The sequence below is a fragment of the Ochotona princeps genome, chromosome 15 (assembly GCF_030435755.1).
Source record: "Ochotona princeps isolate mOchPri1 chromosome 15, mOchPri1.hap1, whole genome shotgun sequence".
Taxonomy (NCBI): Eukaryota; Metazoa; Chordata; class Mammalia; order Lagomorpha; family Ochotonidae; genus Ochotona; species Ochotona princeps.
Window position 1 is genome coordinate 6,722,376 of NC_080846.1, and position 14,679 is coordinate 6,737,054.

General features: G+C 57.2%; 1 protein-coding gene across 1 annotated transcript in view; it reads right to left on the bottom strand.

Annotated features, from left to right (window-relative positions):
* The window catches only part of TRIOBP (TRIO and F-actin binding protein), a 54,703-nt gene that overhangs the window by 24,992 nt on the left and 15,032 nt on the right, over positions 1-14,679 (bottom strand). Inside the window, exons 6-10 of the mRNA XM_058673207.1 lie at positions 10,736-13,442; positions 6,188-6,302; positions 4,662-5,663; positions 2,782-2,862; positions 412-549 (exon numbers count right to left, since the gene is read on the bottom strand). Of these exons, the coding sequence (XP_058529190.1) occupies positions 412-549; positions 2,782-2,862; positions 4,662-5,663; positions 6,188-6,302; positions 10,736-13,442 (4,043 nt within the window). The remainder of the gene's footprint in view (positions 1-411; positions 550-2,781; positions 2,863-4,661; positions 5,664-6,187; positions 6,303-10,735; positions 13,443-14,679) is intronic.

Here is a 14,679-nt window from a genome sequence, read left to right on the forward strand (position 1 = left end):
GGGCAAAGCGGGCCCGAGAGGACAGGTCACAGCTGCTTCCCCACCCTGCCCTTGAGACACCCCAGACATAGACTGTGTCGACAGCTCTCTCCGGGAGGGGGGTGGCTTACGTAACGCCAGATGTTTGTGAACCTGGCTCAGCCCCAGATCTGAGCCACACTCTGCAATCCCAGAGTCCCTTGCAGGCCTCCCTCCCTTTGCCCCTTCCCGTCCCTCCTCCCTCAGCCCCAACCTGGCTCCCTGTAGCCCAGGGCTGAGGAGAAGCTGCTGACTGGACACTTCGCTTCAGTTCAAATAGATCATTCAGCCACCCACCCCTGCCCTGCACCCTGAGGTGATGCAAGAGCAGGAGCTCCGCCTCCTTCCCTGCCCCCCACATCCCTTTCTCCCCTCCCCTCCCCGAAAGCCTACCCTTTGCCACCTGAGGACCCCCAGAGACAGCAGGAACGGATTGAACAGCGTGGGCCGGTCCCCCGGCATCCGCCATGAGGTCACCAGTCGGCCCTTGAGTGAGCTCCCAGCCTTGCCCTCTGCCGGCCTCTGGTCTGCCTGTCAAACAGGGTCCTGTGTTGGCCCCAAGGTACCTTGGGCCAGGTGCATCCCTGCCCACCGCAAAGGCCCAGGGTTTCCATCTTCCTCCCCTCCTGCAGTTGTCAAGAAAAGATCTCCCTGGGATCAGCACTTAGCACAGAAGGCTAAGCAGCCACTTGAATCCTGGCTGCTTCACTTTCTATCCAGCTCCCTGCTTATGTGCCTGGGGAAACCCTGGAGGATGACCCAATTGCTTGGACCCCTTGCACCCACTTGGGAGATCCAGAAGCAGCTCCTGACTCCTGACTTCAGACTGGCCCAGCCTTGGGCACTGCAGCCATTTGCAAAGGGAATCAATGGATGGAAGATCTCTCTCTGTGTCTTTCTCTGTCACTCTGCCTTTTAAGCAAAGACATCAATTTTTTAAAAAATATCTTACTAAGTCGTTCCCACTACTTTGTGTTTGATGGGACTGCTAGGCTCAACGCCCTGGGGGCATGCACCTTGCACCCTACAGTCAAGCTGCAAGTTGGTAGAGTGGCAGGAAGGCAGTATGCAATGGGGTGTGCGGGCTGGGAGGCAGAGCGGGATCTTCAGCCACAGTGCTTGCAGATCGCTTTGCATTGGCTTCCAAAGTTAAACAAGCCTGAATTCAACATCTTAATACACACCCCATTTCTCCTGAGCTATCTAAAGATGCAGATACTTTAGGGCCCTCTGGAGCTCCAGGGTGATACAAGTGCCCCCTTTCCACCCACCCTGCCCCATCCCTGCTCTTGTCACCTTTGGTACCTGCCTGGCCTTCAGGGCCTTAGGTTAGTGACCCCAGCTTAAAGGAAAGGAATTAATCACAGACTTTTACAGACACCCCCCACCCCAGCAGGGTCCCCAGAAACTTCCTTTGGCCTTATCCTTGCCAGGTAAACTGAGGGCCTGCCAAAACAGAGGGCTTACCCACAGCCACCTATGTGGCAAAGTCCCAAAGCCCAGTACAGGTTCACAAAGGGCATTGGTGGTGGGGCACCATAAAATGTGGCACTGTGTCCCTAGCCCGGGCTCCACACTCATCCCCCACCCCCATCGAGGCGCCAGGAGTGAGTCAATGAGAGAGGGAGGAAGGCAGTTAGCAAGTGGGTCCAGCCAAGGCAATCAAGAGTGGTTGGGGAGGTATTCTGTGTTGCTGGAGACTAGGCAGGCCCCCATGTGGCCGTTTCCTCTTTGTTCATAAGCCTAGGGCACCAGGAAATATGAAGCAATCACCCCAAAAGAAGAACGAGCTTGTTAGGGCCTCCACAGAGCACTGGGAGTGCTCTTGGTGACCAGAGTACTGTCTTAACCCCCAACCCCAATTTCACAGGTGGGAAGACTGGCTCAGCCAGCAGTTCGTGGGTGCTGCCTGAGTAAAGTCCAGCAACAGAGCAGGGAGGAGCGGAGAAGCCACGTGGGCCATGCGGAGGGAGCACTGGGGGTCAGTGCCAAGAGCCCCGGATTCTAGTGTGAACTAGACTGCCACCAATTGACGGATCCCCAAGTGCACAGGGAGGGGCTGGGTGGAACACCCCACCTCCCCTCAGCTCTGCTTACCAGCAGGGTCTGACTTGGTGGGGGTTTTAGCACCACCACCCAGATAGCCCACACATACACTGGTTTCTCTGGACAGCAGGACACGAAACAGTGCTTCGTATCCACCTCCCTGTGCCATCCCACTGTGCTGGGCTCTGACCTCACCCCCCCTCCCCAGCAAAGGCGTGGACTGATGGGAAGAGTCTGTTTGGCAGGTGGTGGGGAGGGTGGGGCCAAGTTGCACGCTCCAGCTCCGGCACTCATCTCTTCCACTTCCAGGCCCCTGGAGACCCTCCAGGCTAGGGCCTGCTCCACCTTCAGCTCCCGGAAGCCTTCCGCTTTCTCTCAGCCTGGCCCAGCCCTCAAGAACTGGAAGAACCTGGCTTGCAGAGACCATCCCGGTCTAACTGCTGCTTGCCTGGGGGAAAGGCAGTGAGTACACAGGGAGCTGGAAGCAAAGTGCCAGGCTCCTGACCCCAAAATGGTAGATTCATCCTGGCCCCCAGGCCACAGACAAGGCTGCCCTGTAGCCCAGCTCCCCTACAGCCAGCCCCTCTTCCCAGGGCCCCGTCTTGCACATGATGACCCCATGGCAGTTAACCATGTGGGAGCTCAGCCTAGCCCTCCTCTGGCCTGATTTTCCCCTCTTGTGTCTGACCTATGTGCCCATGCCCAGGACCCAACTACCGAGTCAGCTTGCTTCTGGTCAGTCGGCACGTCTCCGTCTCTGCTTGGAGCCTCTGCCTCTTTAGGTTCTTCTGGCTGGAACTGGAGATGAAAAAGAACCCAGCTTAGCTCAGGTTCCACCCACTTGGGGTCCATCCCTCCACTCACCTTCTTCCTTATCCACCCACCTATATCACCCATCAATCCAACATGTCTCCAGCGCCCAGCATCAATAGATTCGCATGTCTAGCCAACAGCCATTCTACGTTACTCACCCTCTTACATGTCCGATATCAATCCTTGTTCACTCATTCATAGTTCCAACCTGTCATTCATCATGTACCAAGTCATCCAACCTCCACTCATCCAGCCACACATCCTTCCAACACTCATTCATTGGTCATTGTCCAACTTTTCTTCATCCATGCACCATCCATCTGTCCATTCATTACCATACTCGCCCTTCATCTAAGCAACACCCATCAACCTTCCATCTATCAATCATCCATCCATCATACACCTGTTCATCATCCATCCAACATCTACTATCTATCCATCCCCCACTCATCCCTCATCTCCCCATTTCCCTCCCCCCACCTTCCCTCTACTTCCCACACATACTTGGAAATCCATGTATTCCCTGGACCCACTTAAACTGAGCTAGCTCAGCAGGTGTTTGGCAAGTGAAGAAGAAAGGGAAGAGCATCCTACCCTGTGGGATTGGCATGAACCCAGAAAGGGAGGCATGCATGTAGAGGAGCAGCCAGCATCCCCACAGGACCTAGGCCATGCCTCTGCTCTGTCATTTGCTATGAAGTGTCTTTAAGCACCTGCTGCTCCTGCCTCCACCCCAGCCTGTCACCACCTCCAACCTTCCAGAGACCGCTGGGAAGGATGGCCCGCTGACAAGCTGCACTGTGGTAGTTAAGAAGCCTGGACACAGCAGGCCTATTTCTCACAACTTCAGCCTAGTGAGTTGGAGCCTCAATTGTCCTCATCCATAAAGGGGGGACAGTGGACACTACCTCATGTCTGATCGAGGTGCACAGGGCAAAGCACGTAAGAGCTGGCACCTGGTAAGCATTGGTGCCTGCAAGCCTGTGTCACCCCTGGAGGAGGCAGCATTGGGCCACCTCTGTGCACCAACGGGCTGAGAAGGATTTGGATGTGCAAACAGAGCCTTCATGTCACCCTTTCTAAGGGAAGCAGCTGGTCCCATTTAAAAGAGCGAAGCTGAGACCCAGGGAGGCTGAGTGTGCAGAAGCACACACTATGTTCCAGGTGAGCCAGGGGGCTCTCTCCTCTGCCACTCCATCCTCAGTTAGCACCACAGTACTGTTGAGATGACAGATTGGGCAGACCCCTGCTGTGTATTGCTGTGTACTCCTGAAGGCCAGCTCAAGCCAGGGGCACTGTTGTCCCATGTTGGAGTGGAAGGGGTCGGTGAGGCTGCCCTGGACTCTGCGGAGGGAAGGGATACAACAACATGTGAGCCATCACACCCAACCCAAGCCAGGTGTTGTGGGACCCACAGGGGGATGGGCCTGGCCCAAGTGTCTGGCGTGAGGCCCAGTGACCTGTGCTGAGCAGCCCTGGGCTCTGGCCTCCCAGGCTGCAGGTGGCTTAACTCGCTCTCTGTTTCTTCAATGTAGCGAAGAAATGCCTTTCTCCTTGGGTTACCATGGAGACCAAGTGGGGAAAGTACACATAAAACATTCAGATCCAGGGCTGAGCTGGGCCACCCACAGGACACATGCTCAGAGAGGTGCAAGCCAGGGCCAGCACTGTCCACCTTGGTGCAGGCTTGGTCAGCAGGGAGGGTCCGGTCCAAGTCTCAGGCTGGGGTGGGTACAGGAACTGAGACAGGCCACGCCAATTCTATAGGGCAGGGAGTCACTCACCTCTGCTGTGACCGCGCTGGGCAGGTCTGTGTCACTGCTACTCCCCAGTTGGCCCATCTCTTCCAGTTCAGCCACTGCTGAGGTCTCTGGTTTGCTTGTTGCTTGAGTTTTTGGCCACTGGGTGGAGGTGCAGGCAGGGCTGGGTGGCTGAGTCGGGCTGCTGGCCCACTGCCCAGGGCTGCGTCCATTGATGAGAGTGGTCTTGGCCCACCCTTCAGGCTGCCTGTGTGACTCCAGTTCCGGGGCATCATTTGTGCCAGGAGGACCAAGCTCCGGGCCAGAGGCCTTAGCTGGGTCATCCCAATAGCCAGCTGGGCCCTTGTGGGGCAACCGAGCCTGTAGGAGCTCCAGGAGGCCTTCCCAGTTGAGCCGCGGGAGCCGGGCCCAGGCCCCCTCTCCAGGCTCCTGGAGAAGGCCCAGCAGATCTCTCCAGTCAAGTTCAGGGTGCGGCTCAGGGCTGTGTGGCTGTGGGCAAACTCCTTCACCCCCCCAGCCTGTGGCAGAAGGTGTCCTGGACCCTTGGGGTGGCGTGACTTCCTCTGTGCCTGCCCAGGGCGTCTCTGCAGAACTCAGAGACTGGCGGGGACCAGGCAGCTCCTGTAGACTGCCCCAGCTCCTGGGGGCCGGGAACTCCTCCCAGGCCTCCAATTGCCCCCAACCTGTGCTAGGTGGGCCCCCCCACATTCCTTCCGGGGCTCTAGAGGCTCCGGGACCCAGACCTTCCTCCCCGGTGCTCCAGCTCCTTTCCAGATGTCGGTGAGGGCCCTGGGCCCCTGGCAGCTCCCCGTGACCCTGCCACGCTGCTGCAGGTTGTTGAGGACCAGCTTGGCTATTCTCTAACCGCCGCTCCCTCTCACAGGGGCCGACTGCCGTCCTGGGAGCTGGTGTGGTTCCCTGAAGACGCTGCTCTCCCTCAAGCCACCTCTCAGGACTCCTGGGACTGGAGAGCTGTGCTCGGCTCCGCCTAGCCGGGTCCGCTTGCTTGACAGGTGGCTTGGTCACCTGAGGACAAGATTAAAGACGGGTAAGGCCTCAGGGTCCCTAGCTTAGGGGGTCACTATCTTGTCTTAAGGGCCGGGGAAGGGTGCAGCCATGCCCTTAGCAGCCTGGGTCTGTGCAGGTAGATGAATGCAGGGCAGGAAGAGGTCTCCTGGTCTCCTGTCCCGGGTCACCTCTTTCCCCGTTACCCATATCGCTCAGTTCTAGAAAGAGATCTGCACAGAGGTGCTCACTTTCTGGGCTCCTCCACCCCCACAGGGAGATATTGATTCCCGCCTGGGCTATCAGGTGCCCGAGTTTCCAGTGCCAGCATCTGCTTCCTCCAGGGCAGGCTTTGTGCTCTTTAGACATATAAATCCCCGCCCTGAGAGATGTGAGCACCCCTACATTTTGCCAAAAGCTGCCAGCCCTGAGGGAGAGGGGAGAGCTGGACAGCCATGCCCAGAGTGAGTGAATCATGGCTGTCCTGTAGGGGAGCAGGGCCAGTGGGCAGTGGGGGAGGTTGAGGCATGGCTGGCCGTGCTCACCTGCCTGCTGAGGGTTGGGCTGGACTGTCTTCGGAGTAGCTGGCTCTGACCTTGGCTGGGCCGCTGGGACCATCCCTCTTCTCGTGGCTGGAAGGCCCCCGGCGCCTCAGACTTCCTAGGAGCAAAGGCATGCCCTCCTCTGAGGACCTTGGGGACCCTCCCCCTCCCCGAGCACACCAGACCCTCCCCTCCCACCCCTGACAGGAGGAGATCCAGGGACCCACTGCAAGGGCCTCTGCTATCTCCTGCGGCTGGTGTGAAGAAGCTGGGAGGGGAAAGGGCAGGTGAGCAAGTGAGAGTGCAGGGGACAGGCCTTGGCCGTGGTGGTCCCATCAGTGCTTCCTGTCACTAGCCACCACCCACCAGCAGCCCAGAAGAAGATCAGACTGATCTTGTGGGAAGTGAGATTTATTGAGCGCCTACTGTGTACCAGGTCCTTATTCATACGATCAGAAGCAGGGGCAAGGATGGACTGAGCTTCTCCCAAGTTGCAGGTGCCAAGCACTTGTGTGCACGGTCCCATTTCATCCCTACAGACCATGCCGTGGAGGACAAGTACTGTGGAAAGCAGCAGACCCCCACATGCCGTTCTTTCTGTCTGTCCCTTCTCATATGACACATATGTTATTCTCAGGCCACACTTCATTCTGCCCCCCCACCCCCCCGCCAACTAGAATTCCAGCTCTGAGCTGGGAATACCTGAAGCCATCCTGGTGGTTGGCATAAGTGCTCTTAGTGAGAGCAGAAGGAAGAAGGTTGCCCTTGCCAGCAACTCCAAAGGGTTACTGCCACCTGTCCTGGCAGAGGTCATGTCTACACTATCCAGACTTCCGCAAATAGCCTCTAACCTGAGCAGCAAATCCCCAGCTTGCTTAACAATTGGTAGCCATGACTATTAATGTTTAACGTGCTATCTCTGTGAGACAGGAAGGCCAAACAGAACATGGGCACACCCCTCCCTGGCCAGGGGGAAGGGCTACAGCAGAGAACCAAACAGAGCCCAGCTTGATTCAAATTAACAACTGGAGCTCAGCTCTGGCAGCCGATCCAACCAGGTGGAGGAACCCAAAAGAGCTGGTGCTCCTTAGCCCAAGAACAGGGCAGCAGGAGGCTCTGCCTGGGGCCAGGCTGCACTGGCTACCCTGCTCCTGCAGTGGGCCACAGAGAGGATGACAAATATGAGCCTGGGTGGTTGGTGTGGTCCTGTGACTGTGCCCAATAGCTGGAGATCTGGATACATGATGTCACTGGGATTCCTAGCAGCTGCCTCTGGGTTGGGGAGCAGGGAACCCCAGTTCCCCAGAAATGCTCCTCACTTGCCGGATCCAACTTCTAATCTGACTTTGGGGACTGCACAGCCTCTCTTATAAGAAGTTCCCACATCATCTCCATCTGGTTCAATGATCTTGCTTTCCTCCCCTTTCTGCCCCCTGCACAGCAAGGAATGGAGACACAGGCATGAGGGCCCTGAGAAGATGCCAAGACCCCAATGGAGACACTTTTCGGATGCTGGAGCAACAGCATCACAGCATCCCCTTGGGCTCCCGTCCCTGAGGGCTGGCATAACTGCATCGAAGATGGTCAAGCAAACACATGACCTGCAGGAGCTAAGATGGACTTTGGCCTCAAGCAAGGGTTGGAAGATCAAAGCTGTCAGTGAAGAAAATAGAAGACTGAATTCAAGAGGCCACAGAATGTTTAGAGATTGCCAAGGCATCAGTGCAAAAAACAACCTCTCGGGCCGGAAGCCAGGCCGTTTTGAGAAGTGGAAGCTGACCCTTTAAGAAGACTGCCCCATGCTTGGGGCTGGCATGGAGGCGTAGTAGGCTAACCCTCCACTGCAATACCAGCATCCAATTGGATACGGTTGGAGTCCCAGGTCATAAGCATCCTGAACATCCTGCAAGATGACAGGGCAGATGCAATGACACTGACTCCTTGCAGAAACACTAAGTTCCCCTCCAGTTCCCTGCTTGTGGCCTGGGAATTCAGCAAAGGAGGGCACAACGCTTGGGACCCTGCACCCACATGGCAGACCCAGAAAGAAGCTGCTGGCTTTGGGTCAGCTCAGCTCTGGCTGTTGTGGCCATCCGGGGAGTGAACCAGCAGATGCAAGATCTCAATCTCTCTAAAACTGCCATTCAAATAAATAAATAAATAAATCTTAAAAAGTTTTCATCTACTTGGGAAAAAGTCAGGTAATAGGGAAAAAATTAACTATTCAGTACAAAAAATAATCTAATTGGAAGGTGATAATCTACTTCAAAGAAAGCAGAATAAGGGCCTAGCGGCTAAAGTCCTAACCTTTCATGTGCCGGGGTCCCATATGGACACTGGTTCTGGTCCCAGCAGCCCCACTTTCCAACCAGCTCCCTGCTTGTGGCCTGGGAAAGCAGTTGAGGACGGTCCAAAGCCTTGGGACCCTGCACCCGTGTGGGAGACCCAGAAGAAGCTCTGGGCTCCTGTCTCTGGATCGGCTCAGCTCCAGCCATTGTGGCCACTTGGGAAGTGAATCATCAGATGGAAGATCTTCCTCTCTGTCTTTCCTTCTCTCTGTATATCTGTCTTTCTAATAAAAAAAAATCTTTAAAAAAAAGTAGAATAAGATCTCTGGAAGCAATTTTATAAAAATAAGTCCTTAGTTAAAGCATACACATATTCCTAATTTCTAGTATAGACTATTTCTCTCTCTAAAAGTCCTCGGCGAGTGTGGAAAAAAAACCAAAACTTTGACTTAAAGATCTTAGTGTCAGGGCTGGTGGTGTTGTATAGCAGGTAGAGCTGCTGCCTATATCAGCATCCCATATAGACACGAGTTCAAGTCCTGGTTGTTCCACTTCACATCCAGCTCTCTGCTAATGCACCTGGGAAAGCAGTGGAAGGTGGCCCAAGTGCTTGGGCCCCTGCATCCATATGGGAGACCCAGAAGAAGCTCCAAGCTCCCAGCCTCAGCTTGTCCCTCTGCAGTCCTTGTGACCATTGGGGGAGTGAGCCAGCAGATGAAGATCTCCCTCTTTCTCTCTGTAACTCTTGCTTCCAAAATAATTTGATGAGTGCCAGGGACTCCTTGCATGCAAAGGGGATGGTGCTTCCTGGATAAGGACAGCTGAGAGATAGAACCTCTCACAGCAATTCAGCGCTAGGACAGACAGGGGACCTAGTGGGAGGAGGCCAAGAGGGACTTAAACGCTGGAGCATCCTGGAAGATGACAGGGCAGACACAATGACAGCTGACTTCTTGCAGAAACACCAAGTCCCAAAACCACACCCAAAGGCCCAGTGAGCCACCAGGCCTGCTCTGTTCTTTTCACCTCTCTGCTGCTTAAAAACCCCTTCGGGGGAGGGGGCGGGGAGAATCCCAACTCAGTCCAGCAGACATGCTTTCTCTCCCAGCCAGGCCTGGGGCTTCTGACCAAGGAGGCCCGCAGATGGTGGTAGCAGCATCTTGTCCCAGGAAAGTAAAACTTTCCTGTGAGTTCCTTTATTTTAAAAAATATAGCTCTAGCTATTTATGTTCTTTTTAAGATTAATTTTTTTAATTTGAAAGATAGATTTTATAGAGAAAGAAGGAGAAACAGAGAGAGAAGCCTTCCATCCACTGATTCGCTCTCCAAAGGGCCACAACGACCAGAGCTGAGATCAAACCAGAAGCCACAGGAGCCTCGCCCACAGGGGACCCCAGGTGGGTGCCGTGGCCCAAGCACTTGGGCCATCCTCTGTTGCTTTGCCAGGTCATAAGCAGGGAGCTAGATTGGAAGTAGAGCAGCTGGGACTTGAACTGGTGCCCATATGGGTTGTTGGCACTGACCCAATGCTATTTTTCTTAAAGTGATACCTCTGGGGTGAGCACTTGGCGCAGTAGCTGAAACACCATTCAGGACACCCACACCCTCTCCAGGTACCCTGGTCAGGTCCTGGTTGCACTCTCAGCTCCAGTCTCCTGCTACAGCATAGCCCGTGTGGACACCCAGACCAAGTCACCTGCCTCCTGGCCAAGTCCCAGCTGCTATCAGCACGTGGGGAACTGAACCAGGTCTGTCTGTGTTTCCAGTAACTAAAATAAACCTAAATAAATACATTAATGTCTTGCACCAGGGCAGGGTGGGGGTGATCTGTGTGTTTCCTTACTTAAGGCAAAAGAGAATTACCGGCATTTGCTTAAACCCCCCTCCTTAGAGGAAAAGAACATGAAACCAACTTGTGTCTCTAAATTCACACAAGGGTTTGTGAGTTTCACCTCATTTACACAAATGTGCTTTTTCCCCTATTTTACAGACAGGGAAACTGAGGCTTCAAGGAGGTTGTAATCACTGTAGCCGCGGTGGGTTTGGCCAAGATTTTGTGCCCAATGTGCCTGGTTCCTCCTATCTGTTCTGTTTAGGATACCGCCTAATCTGCGGCAACACAGCAGTCAGGGCCACACAGCCCCTAAGCCGCAGGCTGCGGATGGAGGGTGAGCCGCTGAACCCTTTCTTCCTCTGGTAGCTTCACCCTGACAGCCTTCCACCTGTGCTGTCTCCGCCCCTGCCAACGCCGCCCTGGGCTCACCTGCGCTCTCTCCCGAAGAGGCGCTCCACCTCTGCGCGGCCAGGGCTGCGGGTGCGGCCCCCGTTGCTGCCCTGCGCCTGCGGCCCTGGCTCCCTCCGGGCCAGCCTCCTGGGCGGGGGCAGGTCGGCCAGCATGGTGTACTCCTCCCTCTCCAAGCTGTGCCTGGTCTCCCCAGAGGGCCCCGAGCCCCGGGAGCTACCCGGCGTGGGGGAGGATGCCAGCGGCACCGTGTCGCTGGGCGGGTGGCGGGGCGGGGAGGAAGCTCGGGGGGCGTCGCGATAGCCAATGCACACTTGTGGGGGCAGCAGAGGGCAGCCATGCAGGGAGTCAGTGGAGGGGGCCAGACTCTCGGTGCTCGTCCCCGGGGGATCCTGGAAGAAGAGAGTGGGCTCCGGAGCCTGGCGTGGTGGGGAGGAGAAAGAGGGGGCATCGCGGTGCCCGATGCACACAGGGACGGGGACGTGGAGGGGTTCGTGCAGGGAGTCCGTGGAGGGGGCGAGGCTCTCAGTGCTGGCCCTGGGGAAGTCCTGGAACAAGAGGGAGGGCTCCGGGGCCTGGCGTGGCGGGGAGGAGGCCCGCGGTGCATCACGGTACCCGATACACACAGGTGGGGGGAGCTGTGGAGGGTCGTGCTGCTGCGGGGGCTGAACCTCCGAATCTGACGTGTCTGGTAGGAAGGGGAAAGGGTCGAACTGGGTGTGGCGAGGGGGCGAGGAGGCCCGGGGGGCATCCCGGTGCCCAATGCACACGGCAGGCGGAATGTAGGGGGGCTCGTGGTGGGGCAGTTCACTCTCAGTTGCTCGGGTTTCTGGAAAGAAGGGGAAGGGGTCGTGCTGCAAATAACGAGGCGGCGAGGAGGCTCGAGGGGCATCGCGGTGCCCGATGCATACAGCACAGGGGGCCTGGGAGGACTCAGCAGACACCTGGGGAGCTCCCCGAGGGACAGTGTATGCAGCAGGGACTGCCCGGGAGGTGGCTTGCTGGCCAGGGTTGTGGGAGGAGGAGGTGACCCGGGCCGGTGAGTGGTGCTGGGCGGAGCCAGAGCAGGACTGGGGTGCATCCCGCTGGGCTGCTCTGGGAGGGGAGGACGACTGACACCTGTCACCTTGAGTTGGCCGAAGAGCAACGGATGCCCAGGGCACCTCGCTTGGCTTGGAGCGAGCTGGGGAAGTGGTCCGGGGGCCGTCACTGCGAGTCGGCCGGAGAGGGAAGGAGGCCCAGGGAATGTCCTTGTTGGTACGGTGTGGCGAGCATGGCCGGGGGTGGCTCTGAGGGCTGGAGCTGTGGGGAGATGGTGGTGTGAGACGGTCCTTTGGGGTACAGCACTGCGTGGAGGCCATTCCGGGATTGTCCCGACGTGAGGAGGAAGTGTGTGGGTTGTTCCTTTGGGTACAAGCAGTCCTGAGATTATCCCATCTACTGCACTGGGCTTTGGGGCCGTCCTGGGGGGCACAGGAAGCCCTGGGGGCGTCCCGCTGAGCAGTCGGGTTGGGAGAGGAAGCCCTGGGGGTGTCACGTCTGGTGGTCCGGCTGGGAAAGGAGACCCTGAGTGTGTCCCGTTGGGCACAAGGAGTTTTAGGGGTGTCCCACTGGGCATAGGAAGCCCTAGGTGCGTCCCATTGAGTGGCCCGGTTGGGAGATGAGGCTCTAGGGTTAGTCCGTTGAGTGCTCCGGTTGGGAGAGGAAGTTCTGAGGGTGTCCCGTTGGGTGCAGGCAGTTTTGGGGGTGTCCCGTTGAGTGCTCCGGTTGGGAGAGGAGGCCCTGGGTGTGTCCCGTTGGGCGCAGGCAGTTTTGGGGGTGTCCCGTTGAGTGCTCCGGTTGGGAGAGGAGGCCCTGGGTGTGTCCCGTTGGGCACAGGCAGTTTTGGGGGTGTCCCGTTGAGTGCTCCGGTTGGGAGAGGAGGGTCTAAGGGTGTCCCGTTGGGCACAGGCAGTTTTGGGGGTGTCCCGTTGAGTGCTCCGGTTGGGGGAGGAGGCCCTGGGTGTGTCCCGTTGGGCGCAGGCAGTTTTGGGGGTGTCCCGTTGAGTGCTCCGGTTGGGAGAGGAGGCCCTGGATGTGTCCCGTTGGGCACAGGCAGTTTTGGGGGTGTCCCGTTGAGTGGTCCGATTGGGAGAGGAGGGTCTAAGGGTGTCCCGTTGGGCACAGGCAGTTTTGGGGGTGTCCCGTTGAGTGGTTCTGTTGGGAGAGGAGGGTCTAAGAGTGTCCCGTTGGGCACAGGCAGTTTTGGGGGTGTCCCGTTGAGTAGTTCTGTTGGGAGAGGAGGGTCTAAGAGTGTCCCGCTGAGTGGCGGAGCCTCTGGGATGGCCTTGCTGCCTGTCACTGGGAGAAGAGAACGGCTGCTGTGGATGGCTTCGCTGGGTGGCTGAGGCACCAGGGTTATCTCGCTGGGTGATTCTGGAGGAAGAGCTGGCTCTGGGGATGTTCCGCTGGGTGGGCGAGGTCCTTGCAGTGTCCCGTTGGGCAGGTGGTGAGGTCTGAGAGGTGTCCCTGTAGGTGTTTCGGGGAGGAGAGGTGGCGCGGGATACACTGCGCTGAGCAGAGGCAGCCTGGGCAGCTTCCCTCAGTGAGGTGGAGCTCCGGGATCCACTGTGTGGCACGGTGGAGGGAGCCGGGGTGGGTGCCGCCCGGGGCTGCTCCCAGAAGGCCCCGCTTTCTCCCCGGAGCCTGGCCCAGTGTTGTCCGGCACTCCGACTCCCACCACCAGGATCTGGAGTGAGAAGAGTGAGGTTAGCGCTCCGTGGAGGAATCAGTGGCTCTCCCACCTGGCTTTGGGGGAGCATGATGAGGGCAGACCCCACTTCTACTTCTTAGAGGTTCCCTGCTGTCTCTGCCAGGTGACTTCACCCCCATACCCCAAGGCAAAGCTGACACCTCCCTGCGGCTGGGACCAGGAACTTGAAATTGACTCTGGCACTGGGGCACCTCAGGTCCACAGACAAGTCTAGAAGCAGACTGGAAGAGAATGGGGACCCCAGAGACCCTTCCCCATGCTGCTGCCTTAATCCAAGCACTCCCGTTAGTTCCCCTCATGGTGACAGCTCTGGAACCCTGGCCCCAGAACCCCCAGGAGGGGGGTGCGGAAGGGTAGTCCCTTGGAGTCCACCAGCTAGGCATCTGCTAGGCATACAGTCTCGGGTCCTACCCCAGGCGCACAGCCTTAAGGTCTGTCCCCACCAGATGCCCCTAGACCTAGCAGGCACTTCACTGTCCCCAACAGTGAATGTGACTGCCCTGGACAGCAACTGCTTCACCGCTCCCAGCCCCACAACTAGGCCATCATGCTTGCGTCAACTTCCACTCCCTCCACTGTCCACCCCCATCTGTGAGTGGTGTTGGGTGCCAGTCCTGTGCATGTCATTCAGGAGAGAAGGGAAGGACATTGTAGCTTTGAGGAAGCCACCACTTCAAGGCCATGCTCTAGGCCACCGGTCCCCCTGGCCACAGCCCTTCCCTCATCTGGGCCCAGTCAAGTCTGATTTCCTAGCACTCAGCACAGCCCTGAACACATAGCTTCACCCTTAAATGTTGATTGTTACTGTCTGATGGACCAGTGCCCTGAGGCCACCCTAAAATGCAACCCTGGGGCCGATACTATGGTACAGTACTGGTTAAGTCTTGGCTCATTGCACTGGGATCCTATATGGGTACTGGGTTCTCTCTCTCTGTAAACTTTGCCTTTCAAACAAACAACCTTTAAAAAAAATGCAGCCACAATCCTGCCTCTCTCATACTTCCATCTGCTCCTGGTGCAGCAAGTTCCTCTCCCCACCACTCTGCCCCAGGAGACTCCTTCCTGTCACTCTGCTCACACCTTTCAGGGACATGCTGTCACAGATTAGGGGAGACAGGGGGACAAAATGTAATGTGGGATCCCGGGACAGAAGAGGGGGTTTAACAGTGACCGAGCAACCCTGGAGAGAGCCTGCAGCTGATACCCCTGCCAC